This window comes from Leucopleurus acutus, assembly GCF_964270905.1.
Source record: "Leucopleurus acutus genome assembly, chromosome: 6".
NCBI lineage: Eukaryota > Metazoa > Chordata > Mammalia > Artiodactyla > Delphinidae > Leucopleurus > Leucopleurus acutus.
In genome coordinates this window covers 99,558,746-99,579,490 of record NC_139149.1, presented here as the reverse complement: position 1 = coordinate 99,579,490, position 20,745 = coordinate 99,558,746, and the positions used below count along the sequence as shown (strand labels likewise).

The window sequence follows — 20,745 nt, the reverse complement described above, 5'->3', positions numbered from 1 at the left end:
TCAGTAACTTTATTTGCCTTTGGCTGGTTTCTTGGGAGGGATGGGGCTGGCAGCAGCCTGGGCTTCATGCGCCCTCTGGTGGGCCTCAGAGGCAAAGACCAGAAAGGACTTGACAGTCTGGAGACCACAATCAATACAGTCTAGGGGAGGGTGGCAGTGTTCCTCACCACTGCACCCGGGGACCCATCTTCAGGAGTCGGGGCATGATGGGAGGAGGCCCTGAACCTCTGGCTCTCATACTCGCCCGTGTTGGATGCCCGCATGTTCTGCCGAGCCTTCATCTGCTTCAAACGGTCCTTGTCCACTTCCCGCTTGGTGAGGATGAAGAGGAGGATACCACAGGGGAAGCCGATGGCCCTAGGGGTGGGGAGATGTGCACGGGGTTTGGGGAGGGGCCAAGCCTGAGCCAGAGGAGCTGGGGAGAATCTCATTCCAGCCTCACCAATTGCACGAACACTGCAATACCACTCGCATCTATTCAGCCTCTGTGCTGGCTGCTGGAGGGTCCCACTCGAATCAGATCCTGTCGCTGCCCTGCTCAAAACCACATAATAGCTCTCTTATCACTTCCTGACCAAGTTCAAACTCCTAGGCATGGCACAAAAGGGCCAGTGTGGTTGGGTCTCTGCCCACCTCGTCATTACTTTCCCCTTTAGCCTGACACTCCTCAGCATGAGCCCTGCCATCTCCTGCTGTAGCAACTGTGCATGATTTTCCAGACAGCCCATCCTCTTTCCCTCTCCAAGTCCTGGCAAAGATTCCCTCTGCCTAAACCACCCCATACCTCCTCCCAGACTCCCCTTCTTAATCTGAGTAACTGCTACGTGGGAGGCACTTCAGTGTGGGGAAAGGTCATGGAGTCACAAGACCTGGTGAGAATCCAGCTCTGAGCCTCAGTTCCCTCCTCTGTAAAATGGGGATGTCCTATTTATCTCAGAAAGACTAAAACATTACATGATAAAGTACTGGCACACCTTAGGTGCTGGAAAAAATGTTAATTTCCCCCCTTTTTTTCTTTTAATATTGATCAATAATACGTATTAAGATCAGAGTCAGATTCAAATAACAATGCACTGAACACCTTGTAGGTGCTACTACTATACAACTAATACAATCTCGCGTGATCTCAATTAAATCTCCATTAAAATCTCAATTGGGTCTTGCCCCAAGCTCCCAAAAGAGAGGATGAGGCCAGGGACCCAAATATGAATCAGATTAGCTCAGCTCACTCCACAGAAAACCCACTATCTCTCCAATTTCACATACTTTCCCAACTCCCTCCCCTGCCCCAGTCCTCTGAGATTCCAGTCCTCACACCCAGCAATCCGGTCTCCGCAACCTTGGATTCAGCTCACCACCTGAAACTTGGAGAAGTTTCTGGGTTCCACCCTCCCCTGATGCCACTCCCCACTGGTGGGCAAAGGGTTAGTTAAAACTCACCAGGCTAGTCCCACAGCTTTCATTGGGTTCTTGCCCCTCTTTCTGGGAATGTATTCCAGTTCAGGGGATAGGGGCTCAGGCTCCTCCTTGCACTCTGGGGAGCTGTGGCTTTGCAGTGCCCGGGTCCTGTTCTGGGAAGCCTTGTTAGCTGTGGCTCCTGAGAGAATCCCTGTGGATGGAGGCAAGGAAGGTAGGTAAGAGAAGGTGAGAAGAAAGCCCGGGGAAGGAATGGCTGAGATCTGAGGAAGGGGAGTGACTGCAGTTTGGAGTAACAAGTACCAGGGAAAGTCCAGAGGGAAATGGGAAAATCGCCATCGAGGTGGCACCTTTGAAAGCCACTTCCACGTCACTGCGGGCTCATCACCCTGGTGCCAGGAGAGCGAGCTTCGCTGTTCTTCATCTCATCAGACGACAGGATGTGAAGGACTGCAGTGGGGCTCACATTGAGACGTATGAAGGAAATCCGAGAAATGGTTTTCAAACTGCAGAATGTTAGTACTGGAAGGGAGCTTAAAGGTAGTCTACTCTATCCCCTCATTTTATAGAAGAGGAAACTGAAGCCCCAAGAGACGAACTGCTTCGCCCAAGGTCAAACTGCTAATTATCCGGGGCTAGAACCCAAGCCTCCAGAAGCCCAGGGCTCTTTCCTCTGCACTGCGGTGAGTGTGAAACACCTGGAGCACGGGAGTCTAAAAGGCTTCCTTGGGGCTCCCTTTCGCTGCAAGACCCCAGAGGTGTCGTGTAACGGGAAGGCTAAGGGATGGACTGGGTGACCTCTAGAGAGCATCTTTTAGCTCCCAGACTCTTTAAGATCCTGCAGAGGGGTTCGGGCAGTAATCGACAGCCCTGACCTCCTCCTATCGCCGAGCGGGATGTGAGTAAAAGGGTGCCCCCTGCAGTCCGGCCCTCCCCGGGGTCCCTCTCCTTACCCCGGAGGACGCGGGCATTTCTCGCCCCCCGGCCCTTCAGCGCCGTAGCAGCTACCACCGCCGCCATGTTCAGAACCCACCCCCCTTCACCGCGCTCCCCGCCGGGAATTGTAGTTTGCGTAAGGGGCCTCCCCCGCTCTTCCCGTCCAGCCTACAGAGCAGAAACTACATCTCCCAGAAGCCCGCGGAACAGACCCGAGAGAACTACTATTCCCAGGAGATACCCCGGAGGCGCGCACGCTCGCTTGTTGCCCTCCTGTTGGGGGCGGAGTCAGGTCGGGCGGAGTTGGGTTCTCCTCTCCACGCCCCGGCTCCGTCTCCCAACTCTGCCCTGTGATTGGTGGTTAAGCCAGCCCACCCCCTTCTCTATTGGTCGAGAGGCCGTCGCTCTCCCTGCCGGGGAGTCGCCTACGCCTACTTCCTCCCGGGAGGAGGGGCTCGAGTTCCGCGTCGTCGCGCAGAACTGACTCTGGGAGGCGTTTGGGCCCAGAGAAGTGGGTTCGCCGCTTGCGCCGCATGGAGTCCGAATCGGAAAGCGGGGCCACCGCTGACACCCCTCCACTGGAGACCCTAAGCTTCCATGGTGATGAAGAGATTATCGAGGTGGTAGAACTGGATCCCGGTCCGCCGGACCCGGGTGAGAGCTGCCGATCCTCGGGCCACGGGACAGGAGGCGCTCACCACTGGCCTTTGACCCCTGCTTCTCTCTCTCCCCACCCCACCCCCACCCCACCACCCGCCACCCCACCGGTCATTCCTACCGACCTCCTTCGCCCTTCCCCTCTCCCCCAACCCCACACTTAGTTCTCAGGCCTGGCCGGGGTGGGGGTTCCTCTGACGCCTCCCCTGGCCCTTCCCCTCACACACCCCCCCTTCCCATCATTCCCTCGCTCCTCCCTTCCCACACGGTCCCTGGCCAACCCCAGGTCCACAGACCTCTCCTGTCCTCCGTCCCATACGCCCCCTCCCCCTGCCGCTTCACCCCTTCTGTCTGACCTCACCTTGCCCTCTTGCCACACGACCACCCCAGCCTCCCCGCACTTCCTATCCCTCTTACCGCCTGCCGAACCCCATCTTTTAACCCTCTCCCCAAAGCAGACGATCTGGCCCAGGAGATGGAAGATGTGGACTTTGAGGAAGAGGAAGAGGAAGATGGCAATGAGGAGGGCTGGGTTCTGGAACCCCAGGAAGGGGTGGTCGGCAGCATGGAGGGCCCAGACGATAGCGAAGTCACCTTTGCATTGCACTCGGGTAGGTCTCTGAGGAGATCCATCGTAAACCCAGTCCAGGTGGGCATTTGAGCATCAGCCATCCGCTGTGTCGGGAGCATTATGAGGGACACAGCGGTGGGAAAATGCTGGCCTTGCCCTGGAGGAGCTCACAGGTAGGGGGGCAGTATGATGGAATGGAGGAGAGCTTGGCTCCTGGAGTCAGTTGAGACACTTGGGTTCAAATCCTATCCCAGCTACTCGTCTGTTTATGATCTTTATTAAAGTCTCTGGGTTTTAGTTTCCTTTTAAAAAGTTGTCACTGGTAAAAGTTCTTTTATTGTGAATTACAGGTAATAGTACCTTTTGGAGCATGTTTTAGATAATCCTCTTAAATATTAACTCTTAATAAGGAACCAGTAACATGACGCTTTCCTCACTCAGACCCCAGACTGGTGGCATCCCATGCTGAGAATTGTAAGCGCTGCACATGTACCTTTCTCTTGTCCATGGCATCAGTGTGGGGTGGTGAAGGGAACAGCACTGAAGGGGGATCTGTCCTGGAGAAGGACTTAGAGTTCGGCAAGCTTGGGGAGGGATTTCTCCAACAACCTGATGCTTGAAACTTAGAAGAACTTGGATGCGCCCTTCTTTTCCAGGAGGAAAGAAGTGTTACTTTGGGTGGAAGGGGGTGGGCTTCCCAAAGGTCCCGAAGGACAGAATCCTGGGTGGGAGCCCTGTCTCCTTACTCATGGAGTATCTCTTGGGACAGCATCTGTGTTTTGTGTGAGCCTGGACCCCAAGACCAACACCTTGGCAGTGACAGGGGGCGAAGATGACAAAGCTTTTGTGTGGAGGCTCAGCGATGGGGAACTGCTCTTTGAGTGTGCAGGTGAGCGGGCCTGGGTGAGGTCCTGCCCCTTTGGAGGTCTTAGGGGGCTGGCCTGCAGCGGTTGTGCATCCAATAGCCATTTATGGACTCCCGTTTTGCCAGCTCTATACTTGGCCTGAGGGCCCCAAAGAATAAAATGGTCTGTTGTGGGCATAGGGGAGGGAGGCACTGATTGGCTGAGGGAGTCAGGGAAAGGCCTGGGAGGAGGTGACACTAGTGAAGGAGAATTGGGGCAGGAAGGAGGCTGTGAGTATTTCAGGCAGAGATGTGGAACGGACAGAATGGGGAAGACATAGGCCTGGGCTATACATGGTTGAGTGGGGGGCCAGCAGTGTCTCCCCTGGGGAGACATGGGGATGTTGGCTTCTGGAGCAGCTCTGAGTTTGGACCCATCCTTTTTTCTGAGTTTTTCTGAGTTTGGATCCATCCTTTTTTTTCCCAGCTGGTCCTTTCTGGGGGCCAGATACCTGAGTCCCGTGTCCCCAGCACCAGGTACGCTGATGCTCTCTTCTCTTCCTGCCCACGCTTCTCTGCAGGCCACAAAGACTCTGTGACCTGTGCTGCTTTCAGCCACGACTCTACCCTGGTGGCCACAGGGGACATGAGTGGCCTCTTAAAAGTGTGGCAGGTGGACACCAAGGAGGAGGTCTGGTCCTTTGAAGCAGGAGATCTGGAGGTGAGATCATCAGAGTGGGATTCAACTCTGAGGGCCGGGGGAGGGGTGAGACCCTGGGGGTCCGTGCCACCTTGAGCAGACCAAGCCAGCTCTGAGCCGGTCCGCTCCCAGAGTACAGCAAGAATGTCTAGGCCCATTCCCTGGGATGTCCCTGCTGACTCAGAAGCGGGGAAAACTTGGCAGAGCTCATGGGGCAGACTCCTAGGTGAGATGAGGTGAGGGGCCTCCCTCTTGAGCCTTTGTCTCTGCCCAGTGGATGGAGTGGCACTCTCGGGCACCTGTCCTACTGGCGGGCACGGCTGACGGCAACACCTGGATGTGGAAGGTCCCGAATGGTGACTGCAAGACCTTCCAGGGCCCCAACTGCCCAGCCACCTGTGGCCGAGTCCTCCCTGATGGTGAGAGCAGCTTTCCTGAGTGCAGAGAGGTGGGGACCAGGGTTACGCGTCTCCCTGGCTCCCTCCTGGGCCACCGCCAGCAAACTCTGAGGCCTGCTCTTGGGAGCACTGACCTCCCAGGCCCCAGAGCAGACAGCTCCCCCTTTCCACCCGGGACTGGGTCTTCCCTGGGGCGCTGTGTGTTCCCTCACTTCCTTGCCCCCATCCCCTCCCTCCCCTGCTGAGGTGTCTGAGTGTGCTATCTGTTCTCTCCCCATCTCCATCTCTGGCCCTTTAGGGAAGCGAGCTGTGGTCGGCTATGAAGATGGTACCATCCGGGTTTGGGACCTGAAGCAGGGAAACTCTATCCATGTACTAAAAGGTATCTGGGGTGGGGAAGGTGTTAACCTAGGCCTTTGTGGGGCAGGGGCTGAGACCTGGGACAGGATGAAATCCGACTTACTCCTCTGCTTCATCCTAGGGACCGAGGGTCACCAAGGCCCTCTGACCTGTGTTGCCACCAACCAGGACGGCAGCCTGATCCTCACTGGCTCTGTGGACTGCCAGGCCAAGCTGGTCAGTGCCACCACTGGCAAGGTGAGTGGGACCTGGAGCCTGGCTCTGGGGCCTCCGCTTTCTGCGTCTCCTCCCCTTTGTCTCTTATTTTTCACCCAGCCTCCTTGCCCCACTGCCTTTCTTCTCTTAATAGAGGACCATGTTTCCAGGCTCTTCTCTGATCCTCTCCCCTGGCTTATAGGTGGTGGGCGTTTTCAGACCCGAGACCGTGGCCTCCCAGCCCAATCTGGGAGAAGGGGAGGAGAGTGAGTCCAACTCCGTGGAGTCCTTGGGCTTTTGCAGTGTGTGAGTGTGAGCGGGGCCTCAGCCTGACACGAGAGCAGGGGGCTTGGGGGAGGGGGCCTGGGCTGGGGGACCCCGAGTCCAGGTCCCTCCACAAGCTGTCGTGATACTCTCCTCTGCCCAGGATGCCTCTGGCAGCTGTTGGCTACCTGGATGGGACCTTGGCCATCTATGACCTGTCTACGCAGACCCTCAGGCACCAGTGTCAGCACCAGGTACAGGCAGCCTGGAGCCATGGCCACGGCCATGGGAATCCCAGGTCTCTGGGAGCGTCTGCCCCAGACCTGGCTCCTGTGTGGTCCTTCCCTATGGCCCATAGTCCCTCCCTCCTTCCTTGAGAGGTGGGAGCAGATGCCTGTCAGCTCTCCCGCCCCTGACCGCACGCCGCTTCTGCCGTACCCTGCTGCAGTCGGGCATCGTGCAGCTGCTGTGGGAGGCAGGCACCGCCGTGGTTTACACTTGCAGCCTGGATGGCATTGTGCGCCTCTGGGACGCTCGGACCGGCCGCCTGCTTACTGACTACCGGGGCCACACGGCCGAGATCCTGGACTTTGCTCTCAGCAAGTAAGTGAATTGGGCAAGGGCTGGGGTCTCTGTGTGTTTGGAAGGTGGGAATAGCCCATGGGGGTGTCACAGGGTCCTTAGGGTGTAGGGGGCAGCTGGGCCCCAAGGCCTGGGCCTGCCTGGAGTCATCTTCCGTTGACGGTGCGGCCTCACATCTCATCCCCTGGGCGCAGGGGCTGGGACCCCTTCCCCCATGCGGGCGGCTCTCCTCTGATCCCCTTGCCGGTTGCTGGCTTCAGGCGTGTTCACTGGGTGTGGGTCCGCCCAGCGCCAGGCACTAGGGGTCTGGAGTTGAGGATGAGCTGCAGGAGGTCCCCAGAGGGTCCCTGGGTGGTGGGCCTGGGGTGGGCCCGAGGTCTTCCAGTCCCTCCCAGCTGTGTCTTCTGTCCACAGAGATGCCTCCCTGGTGGTGACCACATCAGGAGACCACAAAGCAAAAGTATTTTGTGTCCAGAGGCCTGACCGCTAACAGCTGCAGCCTCTGCTTTGTGTCTGGTGTGGAGGGGGCACAGAGATCCCCATCAGCAGAGGTGGTAGGGTAGGAGGGAAGAGGAGGGGACGGGCCTCGGACTCACTTTCCAACCACTTCAAACTGACTTGCCCCCTCTCTGTCCCTTTCTTCTCTTAAGAGTCCCACCCCTCGGGCCCCTCCTTCCCGCCCTCTCCCTCCTAGTCCTCGCCCAGACCTGGCACGCCCTTCAGAGGGAGGTTCAGCCCTCTTTCTCTTTCACTTCCTTTGCTGGTGTGAGCCATGGGGGTGTGTATTTGTATGTGGGGAGTAGGTCTTCGAAGTTCCCGCTCTTTCCCTTCCCAAGTCTCTGGGGGCGGAAAGGAGGAAGAGATATTAGTTAACAGATTTTAAAAATGTAAATAAAATATACTTCCCAGAGACGTGTCTGTGTGGATTTCGTGGTGGCCGGACATGAGGAGGAACCAGTGAGGGGCGTGTCGGGGTGAGGCTCCCTGCCACATCTGCTGGATCTCAAGGTGCCTCAGCTCACCCCCTCAGGCAGCAGCATCCTCACCTACAGCTAGCTGCCTGCCTGTCTGGAACTGGAATCTCCCTGGATCCTCTAGGTTCTTTCCGCAGCTGCTCGCCTGTCCCTCCCTTGCTAAGATGTGGAATGAGATAACCACAGCTGGGAGCCAGGGGAGCTTTATTCAGTCAGGGTGGGGTCATATAGGGGCAGGGTCTCTGATCCAGAGGTGCGGGGATAAGTGGAGATGGGCTTGGTGGCCAAGATGGACGGATGCTTCTAGTAGGAACGAGCAGGGGCCCCTCCCCTAGTTCAAGTCGAGGTCCATGCTGCTCTGGTTGCTGGTGTGGTAGGCGGGGCTGGGTCCAGGACTGCCCTGGGGTCTTCCCCGCAGCACCCGGAGCCACTTCTGGGCGGCCGCCCTCCAGGGGGCCGTGTAGCGCTGATCACCCAGCCCCATGGCCACGGGCACGGCCGCCGCACTGGCGCTGCCCAGGGAGATGAGGGACAGCAGAGTTCCGGGCCCCAGCGGCGGGCGCTGCTCATAGGCCAGGACGGAGAGGAGCAGGGTGGCCACGTAGGGCCCCCAGCACAGCCCGAAGAGCAACGTGGCTCCAGCCTGTGCCCTGGCCTGCCGCCAGGTGAGGGCGCGGGCCAGGGCCGAGGGCGCGCCGCGGCACACGGCCCGCTCCAGCCGGCGGATGTCCTGCAGCTGACGGCGGGCGGTGGCCAGCACGTGGACCGAGAGAAGGGCGGCAGCGCCCACGGCGGGCAGCAGGACCCCATAGACTTCGAGGTAGAGGTAGGGGGCTGGGAAGACAGCCTGGGAGCTGCAGTTGGCCCCAGGGGCCCAGTGGTTCCAGCCCAGGGCAGGCAGGCTGGCAAAGAGCAGGGGGCCAGCCCAGGTGAGGAGCAGGGCCATCCGGGTGCTCCCGCGGGGCCGCAGAGGCCGCAGCACTGCCATGTAGCGCTCCCCGTGCACCAGCAGGAGGTTGGCAAGCAGGGAGAGGAAGGAGAAATTGGGAGCCAAGTAGAGGAAGAGGCAGGACCAGTAGCCTCGGCGGCTCTGGTTCCATAGGCCTGGCAGCACGGGCAGCGCCAGCCCGGTGAGCAGCCCGGCCAGCAGCAGGCTCAGGAAGAAGCAGCCAGCGGGTGGGCCGCGCAGGCGGTGGTCCCTGGCGATGCCCAGGGCCAGGAACAGGTTGGCAGCGACGATGAGGCTTGCCAGGGCCAGGGAGAGCCCCAGGGCCCCTGCGGGAATGGGGCTGGGCATCTCCCTGGTGCTGTTGGGTGTCATCTTGGGCCTGGGGACGGGGGAGACCTGGAGCAGCAGCGGGCGTGCCTAGACGGAAGATGGGGCAACCGGAGTTAGGGTGGGGCTGCAGGTCACTGTCTGCTCGGCAAGGCTGCACATTAATCCAGAGGTCGCAGACCAACAGACTGTGGGCCATATCCTGTTTGCTGATACACATTTTCCCCCCAATGAATTGCCAATTAAAATTTACATAAAAATTCATATTTTGGGCTTAAAAAAAATCAGGTCCTGCCTGTATGATAGCAACCAGCTGGAGTTGAGTTGTGGCTGCCTTCAGACAGCTCCCACAGTCCCCACCCAGCCCCGTCGGCCCATTTCTGTTATCTGTCTGGTCCTCTCTGGGCAGCTGTGTTTATGCCTCTGTTTAGGCTGAAAAGTGGACCCACCCATCCCCAAAGCATTTTGACCATTCCTGCCTCCACCGGGTGAGGCATCTAACACATTAGCTGACAGGATAGGATAGGGTCTGGCTGGTGTGTAGTGGTCCTCTGGCCAGCCAACAGTTGATGGCCTCCTTCGGGCTGGGGCCAGAGCCGGGACAAGGGACTCGGGGTGGGTGCTAAATGAAGGAGGGCGGTCCTTGTCTTCAGATGCTCGCAGGCTCGTGGGCACCCGTGCAATAAGAGGTGGTAGGTTGCTAAGGATTCGGGGTGCAGGTAGGGGCAGAAGTCACCCTGAGGCAGGGCTCACTGAGTTAGTGATGAGGCCAGGGCAATGGGTGGCAGCAAGGGGTTGCCCGGTCCCTTGCACCTCCCCTCCATCCGCCTTGTCACCAGTTACACCTCAGTGAGCAGCCTCCGGGCAGGACTTCCAGCCCATAAACTTGACGCGTCCCTACCTCTCTAGCGACAGGGCCTTTCCTGGGAACTGGCGGAGGGGAGGAGTTGCTGGGAGGGGGGAGGGTTGGCAGTGAATGTGCAGATGCCGGCGGCAGAGGGCTGAAGCGAGCCCAGAGAGGGAGGAGGAGCCGCTGGGCAGGGCCTGGCCTCTCTGTGGCTCTGACCTGTCCCAGTCCTCCCATGCCCTGTCCCCACTGCCACATCATAGGGATGGGGGACAGGGGAGGGGTCCTGGGCCCTGTGGGAACTCCTGCTTCTGTCAACGGGAGCAGCCGCTGTTGCTAGGATTGAAGTCAAGAGGGAAAGGATTCCTACCTGCCCCCTCCCCCGGGTCAGAGGATTAGAGGGCCCCACGGCCACCCTGAGCGCAGGAGATGTTGCCCCTTCTATCCCCAGCTCCCCTCAGGTACCCCCAAGCTGCTGCACCCCTTTACCCTCAGCTTCTGTTTCTTCTTCCTCAACCTCCCCCAGTGCCGTCCGCTGGGAACATCTTTGCCTCTCCAGCGGCCCTCCAGTTTCTGTTCCCCTTCATCCCTGCACTGTCAACTTTATTAAACCCCAGGAGACCTCAGAGTCCGTTACTTCAATCCTGGACTCTGGAGTCATGGGCTGGAGCTCCCAGCTCTTCGCTGGAGTGAGTCTCCCACCCTACCTCCAACAGACCAGCGAGAAAGGCAGGGTCGGCCGCCGGGGCGACTTCCCAGCAGTCTTATGGGTGTGCTGGCCGTGTGACCTGCACAACCCGGAGGCTCTGGTGGCTCAGGCTGCGTGCAATGGCCTCTGCAAGATCTGGGGTCGAGGTCTCCAGGTGTGGCCCCGGGGGCCGGGTGGGGAAGGGGGAGAGGGGGTAGGTACTCACATGGCTGTGAGGGACAGGTGTTGCTCCCCCAGCCTGGGCTTTCCTCTGAGTGTCAGGGAGTTGTCGCAGCCAGCGCTGCAGGGCTTCTGGTGATGTCTGGTGTCCTGACCGGTGAGGGCATGGTACCTCCACTGTGCGAGGACAGCAGGGCCCCGGCTCTCCACTGCTCTCCCTGGCTCTGCCCTCGCCTGGGTTCCTGGAGGGATGGAGCTGAGGCTGGCGGGGATCAGCCTGGCCCCGCCTCTGGGGGGTGGGACCTGGCACACCCTGAGCTGCAGTACTGGGAGGCCTTCCTCCCCTTTCTCCAGTGCCCCCTCCTTACCCTCCTGTACCAGTGGCCCCCTCTCCAGCCACTGGCCATAGCTTGCCACCAAGGCAGGTCACCCAGCTTGGAGCCCTCTGGCCCGCTACTGCGTAGCTAATCTTGAGAAATGCATCCCAGCTAGTGAACAATGATTTAGTCTGCCTTCTCCACTTCCCAGCTCATATATTTACATTTTATGAGCCTCAAACCCCTGGAGTGGCCAAGCCAGCTGACAATTCTGCCAGTCCGCATAGTGGTGTGTGTCTGATGGTCGTGGTGGTGGGGGGATGTTTGGAATATGAGAATCTTCACTGCCTGCCCTTCCTATCACCTGGTAGGGAATTTCAGCTTATAAAGCCAGGCTTGCCTTCCAGAATCTGGGGTCATTCCACACTTTTCTCAACTACTTTGTGAGTCAAGTTCTGGGCTATGAGGCACAAATAGCTCTGGGGTTGTGACTTGGGGCAAGCTACCTCTGGGCCTCAATTTTCTCACCTGTAAAATGGAAACAAGGAAAACCACCTGTCACTGTTGTTGTGGGGAATACCATGGGATAACATGTAACTGCATACATCCCAGTACCTGACATCTAATGGGGGAGGGTTCTCAACCAGTGATTCCCTTCCTCCCTCCTCCATGACGACTAAGAGGCATGAGCCAGTGCTGGAATCCGAAAGCCTGGGTTTAAATCTCAGAATCCTTTTTGGATCCTATTTTTTGGCTGTTTAAACGAGTAAATTATTAAAGTTCTCTTACTTTAATTTCCTCATCTGCAAAATGGGGCTCATATTGTATTCACCTCTTGTGAGACTATATGAGAAAATGTGTGGGGGACTTCGGCAGTCTAGCGGTTAAGACTCTGCGCTTCCACTGCAGGGGACACAGGTTGGATCCCTCGCCGTTGGGATCCTGCATGCTGCCCGGTGCAGCCAAAAAAAAAAAGCGTGTGATAAGGACTTGGGTCAGTGCTCGGCACAGAAGCACACAATGAAAGGGATTTCTGGCCTTCTCTGCACATCCCTTCCCTCCAGCCACCTGTCCCCTCTGAGAATTCCATTGAGAAAGGCTGATAGAGAGCCTGTGCAAAGCAAGAGGGGAATGACACTTTCACTCCACAGGGAAACACAAGAAACTAGGCAGAGTGAGAGGAAGGGCAAGTTCAAGGCTAGGAAGACCCAATTTCCAGCTTGTGTCACGTGAGGCTTTGGGGTGAGGGAGACAAGCAGTTACACTCTCTTGACGCCTGAAGTGGGAGGGAACAGGCTAAAACTGCAGCGAGAAAGCTGGAGTTTAGACGTTAGGAAAACGCTCCTTGTAGACGAAGCAAGGGGTTTTCTGTGCTCTCTCGGTGAGACCTGGGCCTGAAGGGCTGGAGGCCTGAGAGGTCTAGCTCTGCCAACCCTGCACAGCAGTCAGGAGGCCTGGAGAGAAGGACCTCTGTTGGGACAAAAACTGGGAAGAGGAAAGCACCCAGCCTCAAACCCATCCTCAAGGGAGCTGGTGGGTGGGAGGATGCTGCATTCCAGTGGACGCTCTCGGCCCCATGCTATCTGGCGGTGCAGAAGTCAGAGGCTCTGGGAGAGTTCACCCTGGGGCCTTGACAGAAGTGGGAGTGGGGCGTCTCATGTTGGATTGCCAGGAATAAACAGACCTCCTTCTGTTCCCAGCCCTGGCCTCCTCCCTGCAGGATCCAAGATGTCTGTGTTTCTTCTTCGCTACTCTGTCTAAACACTGTGTGGGATGACGTGTAAAGGAGAACAAGTTCGGGAGCCAGAGCCGGGGAGCCTGGGTTCTGTCCTCAGCTCAGCCCTGTTTCCTCCTTATTGGATCATTTAGTTCCTCTCTGTTCCATCAGTCCCCGGGACTGACTTATCCCCAGCCTTCTCTCCTTCGCCCACAAGAGGGCTCTGGTGCAGACAGTTTTCAGATGCTCCATCCAGCGGATCTGTGGGCCCTAGAGTTCCCCACCTCAGTCCCCGTTCTCCTCTCAGGTAGAGCCTGTATCATAGTGTCCAGTCTGGACTGTGGCAGGAGAGCCACTGGGTCTCCTTCGTGCACCCCGTTCTCCTGGAAATTTTCCTGTCGGCCCTGGGTGGCTCCCCATAGGCTCCGGCTGATGAGCCCTTGGGAGCCTCTGAAGGGCTCTGGGGACAGTCCTGTGACCAAGTCTGGCCAGGATCCTGGCTTCAGGAAGACTTTAAAGTCAGCTATATGGGCAGAGGAAACTCTGGTCCTTCCTGTCAGGGCTACGACAGATTCTTCAAGCCTCCCTCGGAGTCACACAAACTGCAGTGCTTTTAGCAATCCCCAGAAGGGGGAAGCATTGAATTCAAAATGGCCCCCAGAGCCGACCCAGGCTTTGGTCTTAGGTCTCTGTAGCTGCTGGGACGAGGGTCCCTCAGGCCTACTGCGAATGAGACTGAAGGGAACTGAAATGGTAACTGTCAAGTATCAGCTCTGGGTAGAAGGGCTGACGCAGCAGCTGGCATTACTTCCTCTTCCTGGCTTCAACTTCATGTCCTCTGGTTCCACACCTCCACTTCCTGTTACAGTCTTATTTGCTTTTCCATCAAGCTCCTGGTTCTTAGCTTGCCCAGGTCGCACTTTATCCAGACTTGGAGCTTCCCACTAACACCCTTCTCACCCCACACGGCAGTTTGAGGGCCACCAAACAGTGAAAAATATCACCGTTTTTGGTGAGGACCTGAAAAACCCCAATGCAGAGCGACCTTGGTTTATGCTGGACTTGGCTTCTCAGCAGTCCTGCCACTCTGATCCTCTTACGAGTACAAGAATGTAACTAAGATTTATTAGACGGTGTTATCAATGATAATTATAGGCATTATAAATGCCTATAATGTGATAGGCACTTATTATCTGTTCTCTATTCCTTTTTAAGAGCCCTGTGAAATAGGTGGTGTCATGTCCAAAGATGAGGCCATCGGGGCTCAGATTAAGAAATTTACCCAGTCACATAGCTATTAAGTGGTGGAACATGGATTCAAACCCAGGTCTGTCTTAAACACTGCTTCCACCTCTCCAGCTTATATCCCAGCTCATCTATACCTCCCAGGTATGGACCTTTAGGGTAAGGCAGCAAATTAGCAGCAATTGAGACTAGATCCCGTTTCTCGTCACCCACATCCTCTCAGCATGCTGACCCTCAGCTTGAGACCTCCCTCCTCCTACAATTCTATGGGCTTTGGCTGAAGTTACAGTGTGCCTTTATCCACAAAGGGGACGGAGGGTCCTTGAGAAAGAGTTAACTGTGCCCTGGAAACAGATGACGACAAAGGAGCATGTCTGGAGAGGGGTTTTCACCAGCATGGGTTTTTATGCTGACAAAGTCTTGGAATTAAGACAATTCCTTAGGGTTTATTAAAAAATATTTAATGCCTCTTTTTCTCCTAACTCCATATTTTCTAAGCAACCCTGGTTTTGCCATTTACAGCCCTTTTCAGAAGTCTGATCCCCATTATTGGCAAAATACAGTGAGTTCCAACTTACTAAGGAGTTATGTCCTAAAGTCAGCAGGAGAGCAAAAACAACTTCTGGCCAAAATTACCCTTGCAAACCCCTTCAATAGCTCCTGGGGTACAGAACACATCTATGTCACTGTCTCTCAATAGATCTAATTTAGCCCAGTTTTCCATCCACCAGAAGTAGGTGATGAGGCGCCACATCCCAGGAAAACACTGGGAAGACTCGATGTGGTGAACTCTCTCCACTGAAAGTCATGGTCAGCCCCACCAAGGGGACAGCACTCTCCGGGGCACATATTTGTTGAGGGGATGGGAACGTAACTGATCCTGAGTGAAACAAAGCCAGGATAACTAAATGACCTGTTGCTTTTAAATCTGATCATGACCCACAGTAAAAAGACATTTTTACAATCTAGTCAACATGTCTATAACTAAATCAGTACTTACCCTTAATAGGAGTGACGCATTCTGATTAGTATATATATACTATTCTATTTTTAAAAAACGCTGATGAAGTCACACGTGAAAAAAAAATGCACGGAAGACACAACACACACACACACACACACACACACACACACACACACACACACACACACACAAATGAGTGTATGCAAAACTGGTGAAGTCTGAGCAAGGGTGGGATTGTGTCAGTGTCAACTTCCTGGCTGTGATATTGTACTACAGAATTTCTGTACTATTTCTTACAACTGCAGTGAATGTATAATTATCTCACAATAGTTTAGGAAATAAAAATCTCAGGACATTTCACAATTCATTAACAGTCTCAAACCAGTTTGAAACACACTGAACTTGATGGAGACAAAAGGGAAAGCAAGAAGGTAGAAACCATTAGGGTCACCCTTAGACCATTTCAGGTGCCCCTAAAGTTCTTTTCTTCACCAAGCCAACTTTCTGAACCAATTGTATTTTAGGGATCAGTGGGGACAGCAGGATACCTTGCTAGGCTCTGTCCTGTTTATTAGGTAAGCATCTCCCACAGTGAGTTTTGTGGAATGCCAGGCTATTGGGCTCTTGTGTGAGAAAGAAACTGCCCAGTTGTTTGCATTAGACCCACAATGACCTGCAGAACCACACACACCATGAAACACATTTGGGGAAACGTTATACATTATTCAAGATAAAAGACTTCACCAGAAAACACATTATAAAGTGCCTGTCACTGTCCTGCAAGCTTCTTGGCCACAGCCAAGACTTAGTAACCAAGCTTTACAGTGAGCATGTTTAAGTTTACCCAGAAATGCCAACTAAGAGCTTACCAGTGAGCCATTCTCTCCTCTACAGGGAGGCTGGCAGGGGGTGGGGTGGGGAGGGGCCTCCGGAACCTAAGCTTTTCCAGTGCAGGTTTGCAGGTTCAAGGGCAGTACTGGTGCACCCTTCATCCCTTCTCCTCTCTTGTTTGGACTCACAGTCCAGAAACCCAGTGAATTCTCATGTAAGATAGAAAGATTTTCTTTATTAATGACCCCAACCGTGTTTCTTTAGATACAGGAGTTCTGAACTCAAATACTTAGGAGAAAACAAGTTAAGATTGCATTATCCTGCAACTCATTACCAGTAACATACTGCAAAGCAAAACAGCTCGGAAAAGAGGGGGAGGGGAAGGGGAGTGAGGGAGGGAAGATAAAGAAAAGGAATTAAGTTGATCAAGTGGAATTCGTTTTTTTCCTTTTTTTTAAAATTCTTGGGAACCATGAAGTCCTTGCAAGCACAGCTCGTTTTTGCAGATTATTTTCCAAATGTGTACAAAATGGAACCAAAACGGAGAATCCCTTAAGAACCTGAAGAGGTGCAACATTAAAAGCTACGATTATCCAGTAGCAAGTGTTCCAGCCTTCAGCTGCCAGCCGCTTCCTCTTCCTGTTCCCAAGAGTTAGCGGGATGAAAACGTCTTCCCCCTTCAAAAGCAGAGAGTAAGTGTGAAGGCTGGTTTCTGTTCACCTTTCCGTCCACCTCATGCTCTGGGCTAGGAATGGGGTCCCGGAAGAGACAGCAAACACGAGGTGGTAAGGTTCCTCAGGCAGAGGTATGTAGGAATTCCAGGCACGGGCTAAGGTCCAGCTTTCACAGAAATGTCTCATCATCTCTTCCTCCCTATTGAATACTTTGGGGTACCAAGTAATACCTGTGCTAATAAGCCCACGAGGACAGTAAATGTACCAAGTTAGACAGGAGAATCACCTGCCCACAATTTCTGGATGGCCTAGACCTATTTGCATTTCAGACTGGGCTCAATCCTCTTCCGAGTAAAGCATTCAGGGTCCTCCTACACAGTTTATACCTATTCGGGCTAGCAGACAGCAGTTCCTTAAATCTTTCACCACGGGGGCAGGACGTCCAAAGAAGCAGCCCTCCAAACTTCCAAGGTTAAAGGTGCTTCGTGCTGTCACGTGGTGACTACACTCAGCCACGGAACACTTGCCTGACTTAAGGTTCCTGAACTGGGGTGTCCTGTTCCACCCAGTTTCTCCCCAGAATAGCCAACTTTGGGAACAGGCTGGTTCCCAAAGATAGGGGGTGCGCATTTGGTAAAGCATCCTGGAAGCTAGAGCTGAGAATTACGGGAAACTGAGGCAAAAATACAGGGGCTAAAGCTTTCCTGCCCTGATCGTGTCATCCAACCCAAAATGAAGCTAAAATATTTTGTTATCCATTCCCCAGTAAAAAGCTCACGTGTATCCAATTCAGGCAGAGCTCTGCGGGGTGCTGACGGTTGGCTTCTGATCATAGCAGACCCGCCACGCGCCTTCATGCTGCTCTGGGTTCTGAAACCTCACACAGCAGGGCAGGGGTCCCGGCTTCTTCTGCCCACCCTTGGGAACACGATCTGGTTTTCAGGGTGGATGCAGTTGTTTACCTCACCCTCTCCTTTCTGGGGCCCACCTCTGCCACTGACGTCATAGGACAGAAAAAGGCAAAGCTGTTCCTCGTAAGTTCCAGGAAGGAGGTTTATGGACAGTTTGCTCATTTCACGGATTCATCTCTTCCCAGTCCCCCATCAGGACAGGGAATTGTCCCTGCCCTCTGTCCACTGCACTCACTTTGCAATGACCCCCCACGACCGCCTGCTGGCTGTGTTAACAGGGCAGGGGAGAAGCCGTGCAGGGAGACACTGGGTGGTGGCTGCCTAGTGGGCCCTTCTCCTGAATGGACAAGGCAGTTACAGGGCTGACGGTGACACAGCAGCTCATGATGCCCAGCCTTCCTGTTCGGTGGGCGACAGGCTGGCCAGGTCAGGTTGCCTTCTGCTGGCTCACCTCCTGGCCTCTACTGAACTGCCTGTCTCTTCACTGGGCCCTGAAAGTGGCACAAAATTGGCTGCCTCACACTCAAGGTCACCAAAGTGGTATGGGTGAGAGAAGCAAGCAGGGAAAGGGGGACCTGTAAACTCCAGGACGGAGGCAAGGCTCTGCAGGGCAGCGAGAACGTGCGTCCCCCAGGGCACACACCCTGCTGTCTCCCCATCTTGTGAGTTCTGCCTATTTTAGGGTATGCCACGAAGCTGGCATCTGTGGCTATGCCACGGTAGAAGGAATGATACTGCCACGGCACGTGGACACCTCTCTCTAAGCAGAGGATTGAGCTGTGGACTGAACACTCCGCTGGCTCTGGGCAGTGGGCGGAGCTATTATAGAGAAAGGCCTTTGGTACCAATTTCCTAACGAAGAGACAGGCAGCCTCTAAAGCCTAAAGAAGGCAGGGGCGACTTAACTTGTTCTGTATAAATGTCTGAGGTTAAAACCCTCTGCTCAGGCAAGCAAGCGTCAGACACCTCTCTCATCCTGCTGAATGGCAGCAGGAACTAGCTGGGCAGAAGAGGCCAGGGGGAGGAGCCTGAAGCCCTAGGCACACCATACCTACTGAAGGCTCCCCCCAAGATTACAGGGTGCTGGCAAATGCACTGGCTGTGAGGGTTGTGGGTAGGCTTAGTTCACCTCAAGATTTTTAACTCAGTGGGCACAAAAGACAGCAGATCAGCACTTATTACCCTACCTGGAGAACAGGACTGCCTAAACTTTACCAGAGGGGGACCCAAGATCTGGCACCTGGCACAGACCCAAATCCCCAGGCCTCAGACCATGCTGGCCTCCTGCATGTAGAGCCTCACACCATTTAGGGCTCTCATCACCTCCATCCCTGATAAAGGTAACTTCCTCTCCATGCAAAATTCCTGCCGCGAAGTGGACCAGGAAAAAGAACACTTAGGGGTGGTTCCACGCCTATTTACTCAACTAAATGTCCTTAAGCAAATTACTTCATTTCTCCAAGAAGACCCTGAGAAGGACAAGACTGGCCCCTCAACTCAGGCCCAAAGAGAACACAGCTGATGTCAGTAAAAAAGTCCCTCTGTATTTTATCCTAGCTGCCACTCTCCTCGCTTATAAAGATGTAGAAACAAGGAAACCCACTAGGAAGTGAAAACCTGTGTGTCCCATCTTTAGTCTGCTGGGCAGCTACAGGCCCAACCCTGCCTGCCTCACATGCAGCTACTGCCCAGACACACCTGGGCCACCGACACCACTACCTCCTCCTTGGTGAGCTTAGGAGAGGAAGGTGGTCCTTCTGCAGGACGGTGTGACTCACGTGATTGTTTTCATTTCTTTTTTCTCAGCATCAGGGCGTGCACGATTCAGCACCTTGAGGAAGTCAGATGTTTTTGCCCGCATACGTGTGTGAATATAGGCCTGGAGGCAAACACAATGGGTACTGAAGCAGAGTCATCTTCTAGAAAGACAGCTTTGCTCTAATTAGCAGAAATTATCAGGAAGGTCTGGGAATATCCACCCTAGGGTTGACACAGGGCCATGCAAGGAAGCATATATTCATCTCTCTGCTATGGGGAGGGGTGAGTGAGAGATGGAGAAAGGCCATGATTTCTTGAAGCCTCTAGAACCACCTACAAGAGGTCATAGCAAGAGCCTGGAATACAGAGATGACTTTCTATGGCATCAGCTCTGGTGGAGAGAATGACCCAGAGCACAGGACACCGAGGCGCTGCAGCTGCTCTCACTCACCTTTGAGCACTTGATGTGGTAGTGCAGGTAGTCCCGGAACGTGTGGATCAGGTTGATGGTGTTGTCTCGAGCACTGGCGTTGGTGTGGCGAGGGAACAGCACTGGGCGGCGGTGGGGGAGGGGGATAGGCAAGGCGTCAGGGTCTAATAACACCAATGCCAAAGGGCGGGACGACCAGCAGCCTACAGTCAGCTCCATCTCTCCCTCCTTAAGGACCGTCCACTCATTTCATTATGGGCTTTGTCAGGGTTTCCTGCCAGCGAGTGCAAATGGAGGCGATCATGGTCGAAAACCAGAGCTCCTCAGGGAAAGGGTTTGGCCCTGGCATTCATTCCAGGTCTGGATTCTCTGGCTGTGCACTGTGAAATCTACTCCTTCTGCCACATACCTATGAGCTCCTGCCTCTGCAGCTCAGCAGTCTCTCTGGAGGATGACACTACTGGCTACCTGGGTGGACTGTGGAGCAATCAGGATTAGAGAACAAAGCCTGCCTGTCCTAGGTCCTTGGTACTGAAGCAGAGTAAGTCTTCAGATAAACTAGATCCACAGAGGGTCATGCAGTCTGTGGTGAAAACCAAACAGCAAGGGAGAAGGATCTGAGCGCTCTTGATGAGGATGGGCAGGAGAAGCTGCTTTGGCTGGGGGCTGAGAAAAGCCCCCCTGCCGCCAACCCCCTGAAGCCCTGTGCAGTCACTCAGCCCTGCGCCTGGGCCGACCTGCACACCTCTCCTTCTGGCTCCCTGGAGCCCTCTCTATCTTCTGCACCCACTCTACTCAGTGGTCTCACCATAAGCAAAATCCTCAAGTATAAAGATTTGTTGAAATGAAAAGGAATGCCTCATAAGAAAGGGTGGGACCCCTGTGTCAGCTTGCCCTGAGAGAAAAGAGCACCAGGCCAGGAGACAACTACATTGCAAAGGTGCTGAGATGCCAATGACTGTAAGTTTACCATCAGTTTAGGTACCATAAAGAGAGATGCTGCCAAATTA

The 20,745-nt window shown here is 54.8% G+C and overlaps 4 protein-coding genes across 6 annotated transcripts in view; 1 reads left to right on the top strand and 3 right to left on the bottom strand.

Moving 5' to 3' along the window:
- Positions 1–3: 3 nt before the first annotated feature.
- On the bottom strand, positions 4–2,443 carry LOC309963398 (putative hydrolase PNKD). The gene is made up of 3 exons (XM_082841730.1): positions 2,370–2,443; positions 1,441–1,609; positions 4–357 (listed from the first exon to the last, which is right to left on the bottom strand). The coding sequence occupies exons 1-3, from the start codon at positions 2,434–2,436 to the stop codon at positions 141–143; spliced, it is 453 nt and encodes a 150-aa protein (XP_082697856.1). The 5' UTR covers positions 2,437–2,443; the 3' UTR covers positions 4–140.
- Positions 2,444–2,817: 374 nt separating this feature from the next.
- AAMP (angio associated migratory cell protein) lies at positions 2,818–7,833 on the top strand. Of its 2 annotated transcripts, none has more exons than XM_082841107.1 (11): positions 2,818–3,006; positions 3,468–3,620; positions 4,350–4,469; positions 5,006–5,145; positions 5,399–5,543; positions 5,821–5,904; positions 6,004–6,119; positions 6,280–6,383; positions 6,505–6,595; positions 6,790–6,944; positions 7,338–7,833. In XM_082841107.1, the coding sequence occupies exons 1-11, from the start codon at positions 2,886–2,888 to the stop codon at positions 7,411–7,413; spliced, it is 1,305 nt and encodes a 434-aa protein (XP_082697233.1). In that variant the 5' UTR covers positions 2,818–2,885; the 3' UTR covers positions 7,414–7,833. The 2 variants fall into 2 exon arrangements, with proteins under 2 accessions (XP_082697233.1, XP_082697232.1); XM_082841106.1 differs by having other exon boundaries at positions 3,465–3,620.
- Positions 7,834–8,228: 395 nt separating this feature from the next.
- Positions 8,229–9,646, bottom strand: GPBAR1 (G protein-coupled bile acid receptor 1; the record flags this gene model as incomplete). The annotated part of the gene is made up of 2 exons (XM_082840988.1): positions 9,561–9,646; positions 8,229–9,263 (listed from the first exon to the last, which is right to left on the bottom strand). The coding sequence occupies exons 1-2, from the start codon at positions 9,624–9,626 to the stop codon at positions 8,229–8,231; spliced, it is 1,101 nt and encodes a 366-aa protein (XP_082697114.1). The 5' UTR covers positions 9,627–9,646.
- A 6,531-nt stretch (positions 9,647–16,177) lies between these two features.
- ARPC2 (actin related protein 2/3 complex subunit 2) overlaps positions 16,178–20,745 on the bottom strand; it is a 30,545-nt gene continuing 25,977 nt past the window's right edge. For both annotated transcript variants that reach the window (XM_082841377.1, XM_082841378.1), the window contains exons 9-11: positions 19,757–19,857; positions 19,326–19,426; positions 16,178–16,639 (exon numbers count right to left, since the gene is read on the bottom strand). In XM_082841377.1, coding sequence (XP_082697503.1) covers positions 16,615–16,639; positions 19,326–19,426; positions 19,757–19,857 — 227 coding nt within the window. In that variant the 3' untranslated portion in view covers positions 16,178–16,614. The remainder of the gene's footprint in view (positions 16,640–19,325; positions 19,427–19,756; positions 19,858–20,745) is intronic.

What these genes read in the sequence shown, in the direction of transcription:
- LOC309963398 (XM_082841730.1), bottom strand. Translation starts at nt 2,436, where the DNA reads ATGGCGGCGGTGGTAGCTGCTACGGCGCTGAAGGGCCGGGGGGCGAGA. An exon ending in AAATGCCCGCGTCCTCCGGG is followed by an intron (nt 1,610 to 2,369) that starts GTAAGGAGAGGG and finishes CTCCATCCACAG; the next exon opens with GGATTCTCTCAGGAGCCACA. An exon ending in AAAGCTGTGGGACTAGCCTG is followed by an intron (nt 358 to 1,440) that starts GTGAGTTTTAAC and finishes CCCCACCCCTAG; the next exon opens with GGCCATCGGCTTCCCCTGTG.
- AAMP (XM_082841106.1), top strand. Translation starts at nt 2,886, where the DNA reads ATGGAGTCCGAATCGGAAAGCGGGGCCACCGCTGACACCCCTCCACTG. An exon ending in CACCTTTGCATTGCACTCGG is followed by an intron (nt 3,621 to 4,349) that starts GTAGGTCTCTGA and finishes CTCTTGGGACAG; the next exon opens with CATCTGTGTTTTGTGTGAGC. An exon ending in TCAGTGCCACCACTGGCAAG is followed by an intron (nt 6,120 to 6,279) that starts GTGAGTGGGACC and finishes CCTGGCTTATAG; the next exon opens with GTGGTGGGCGTTTTCAGACC.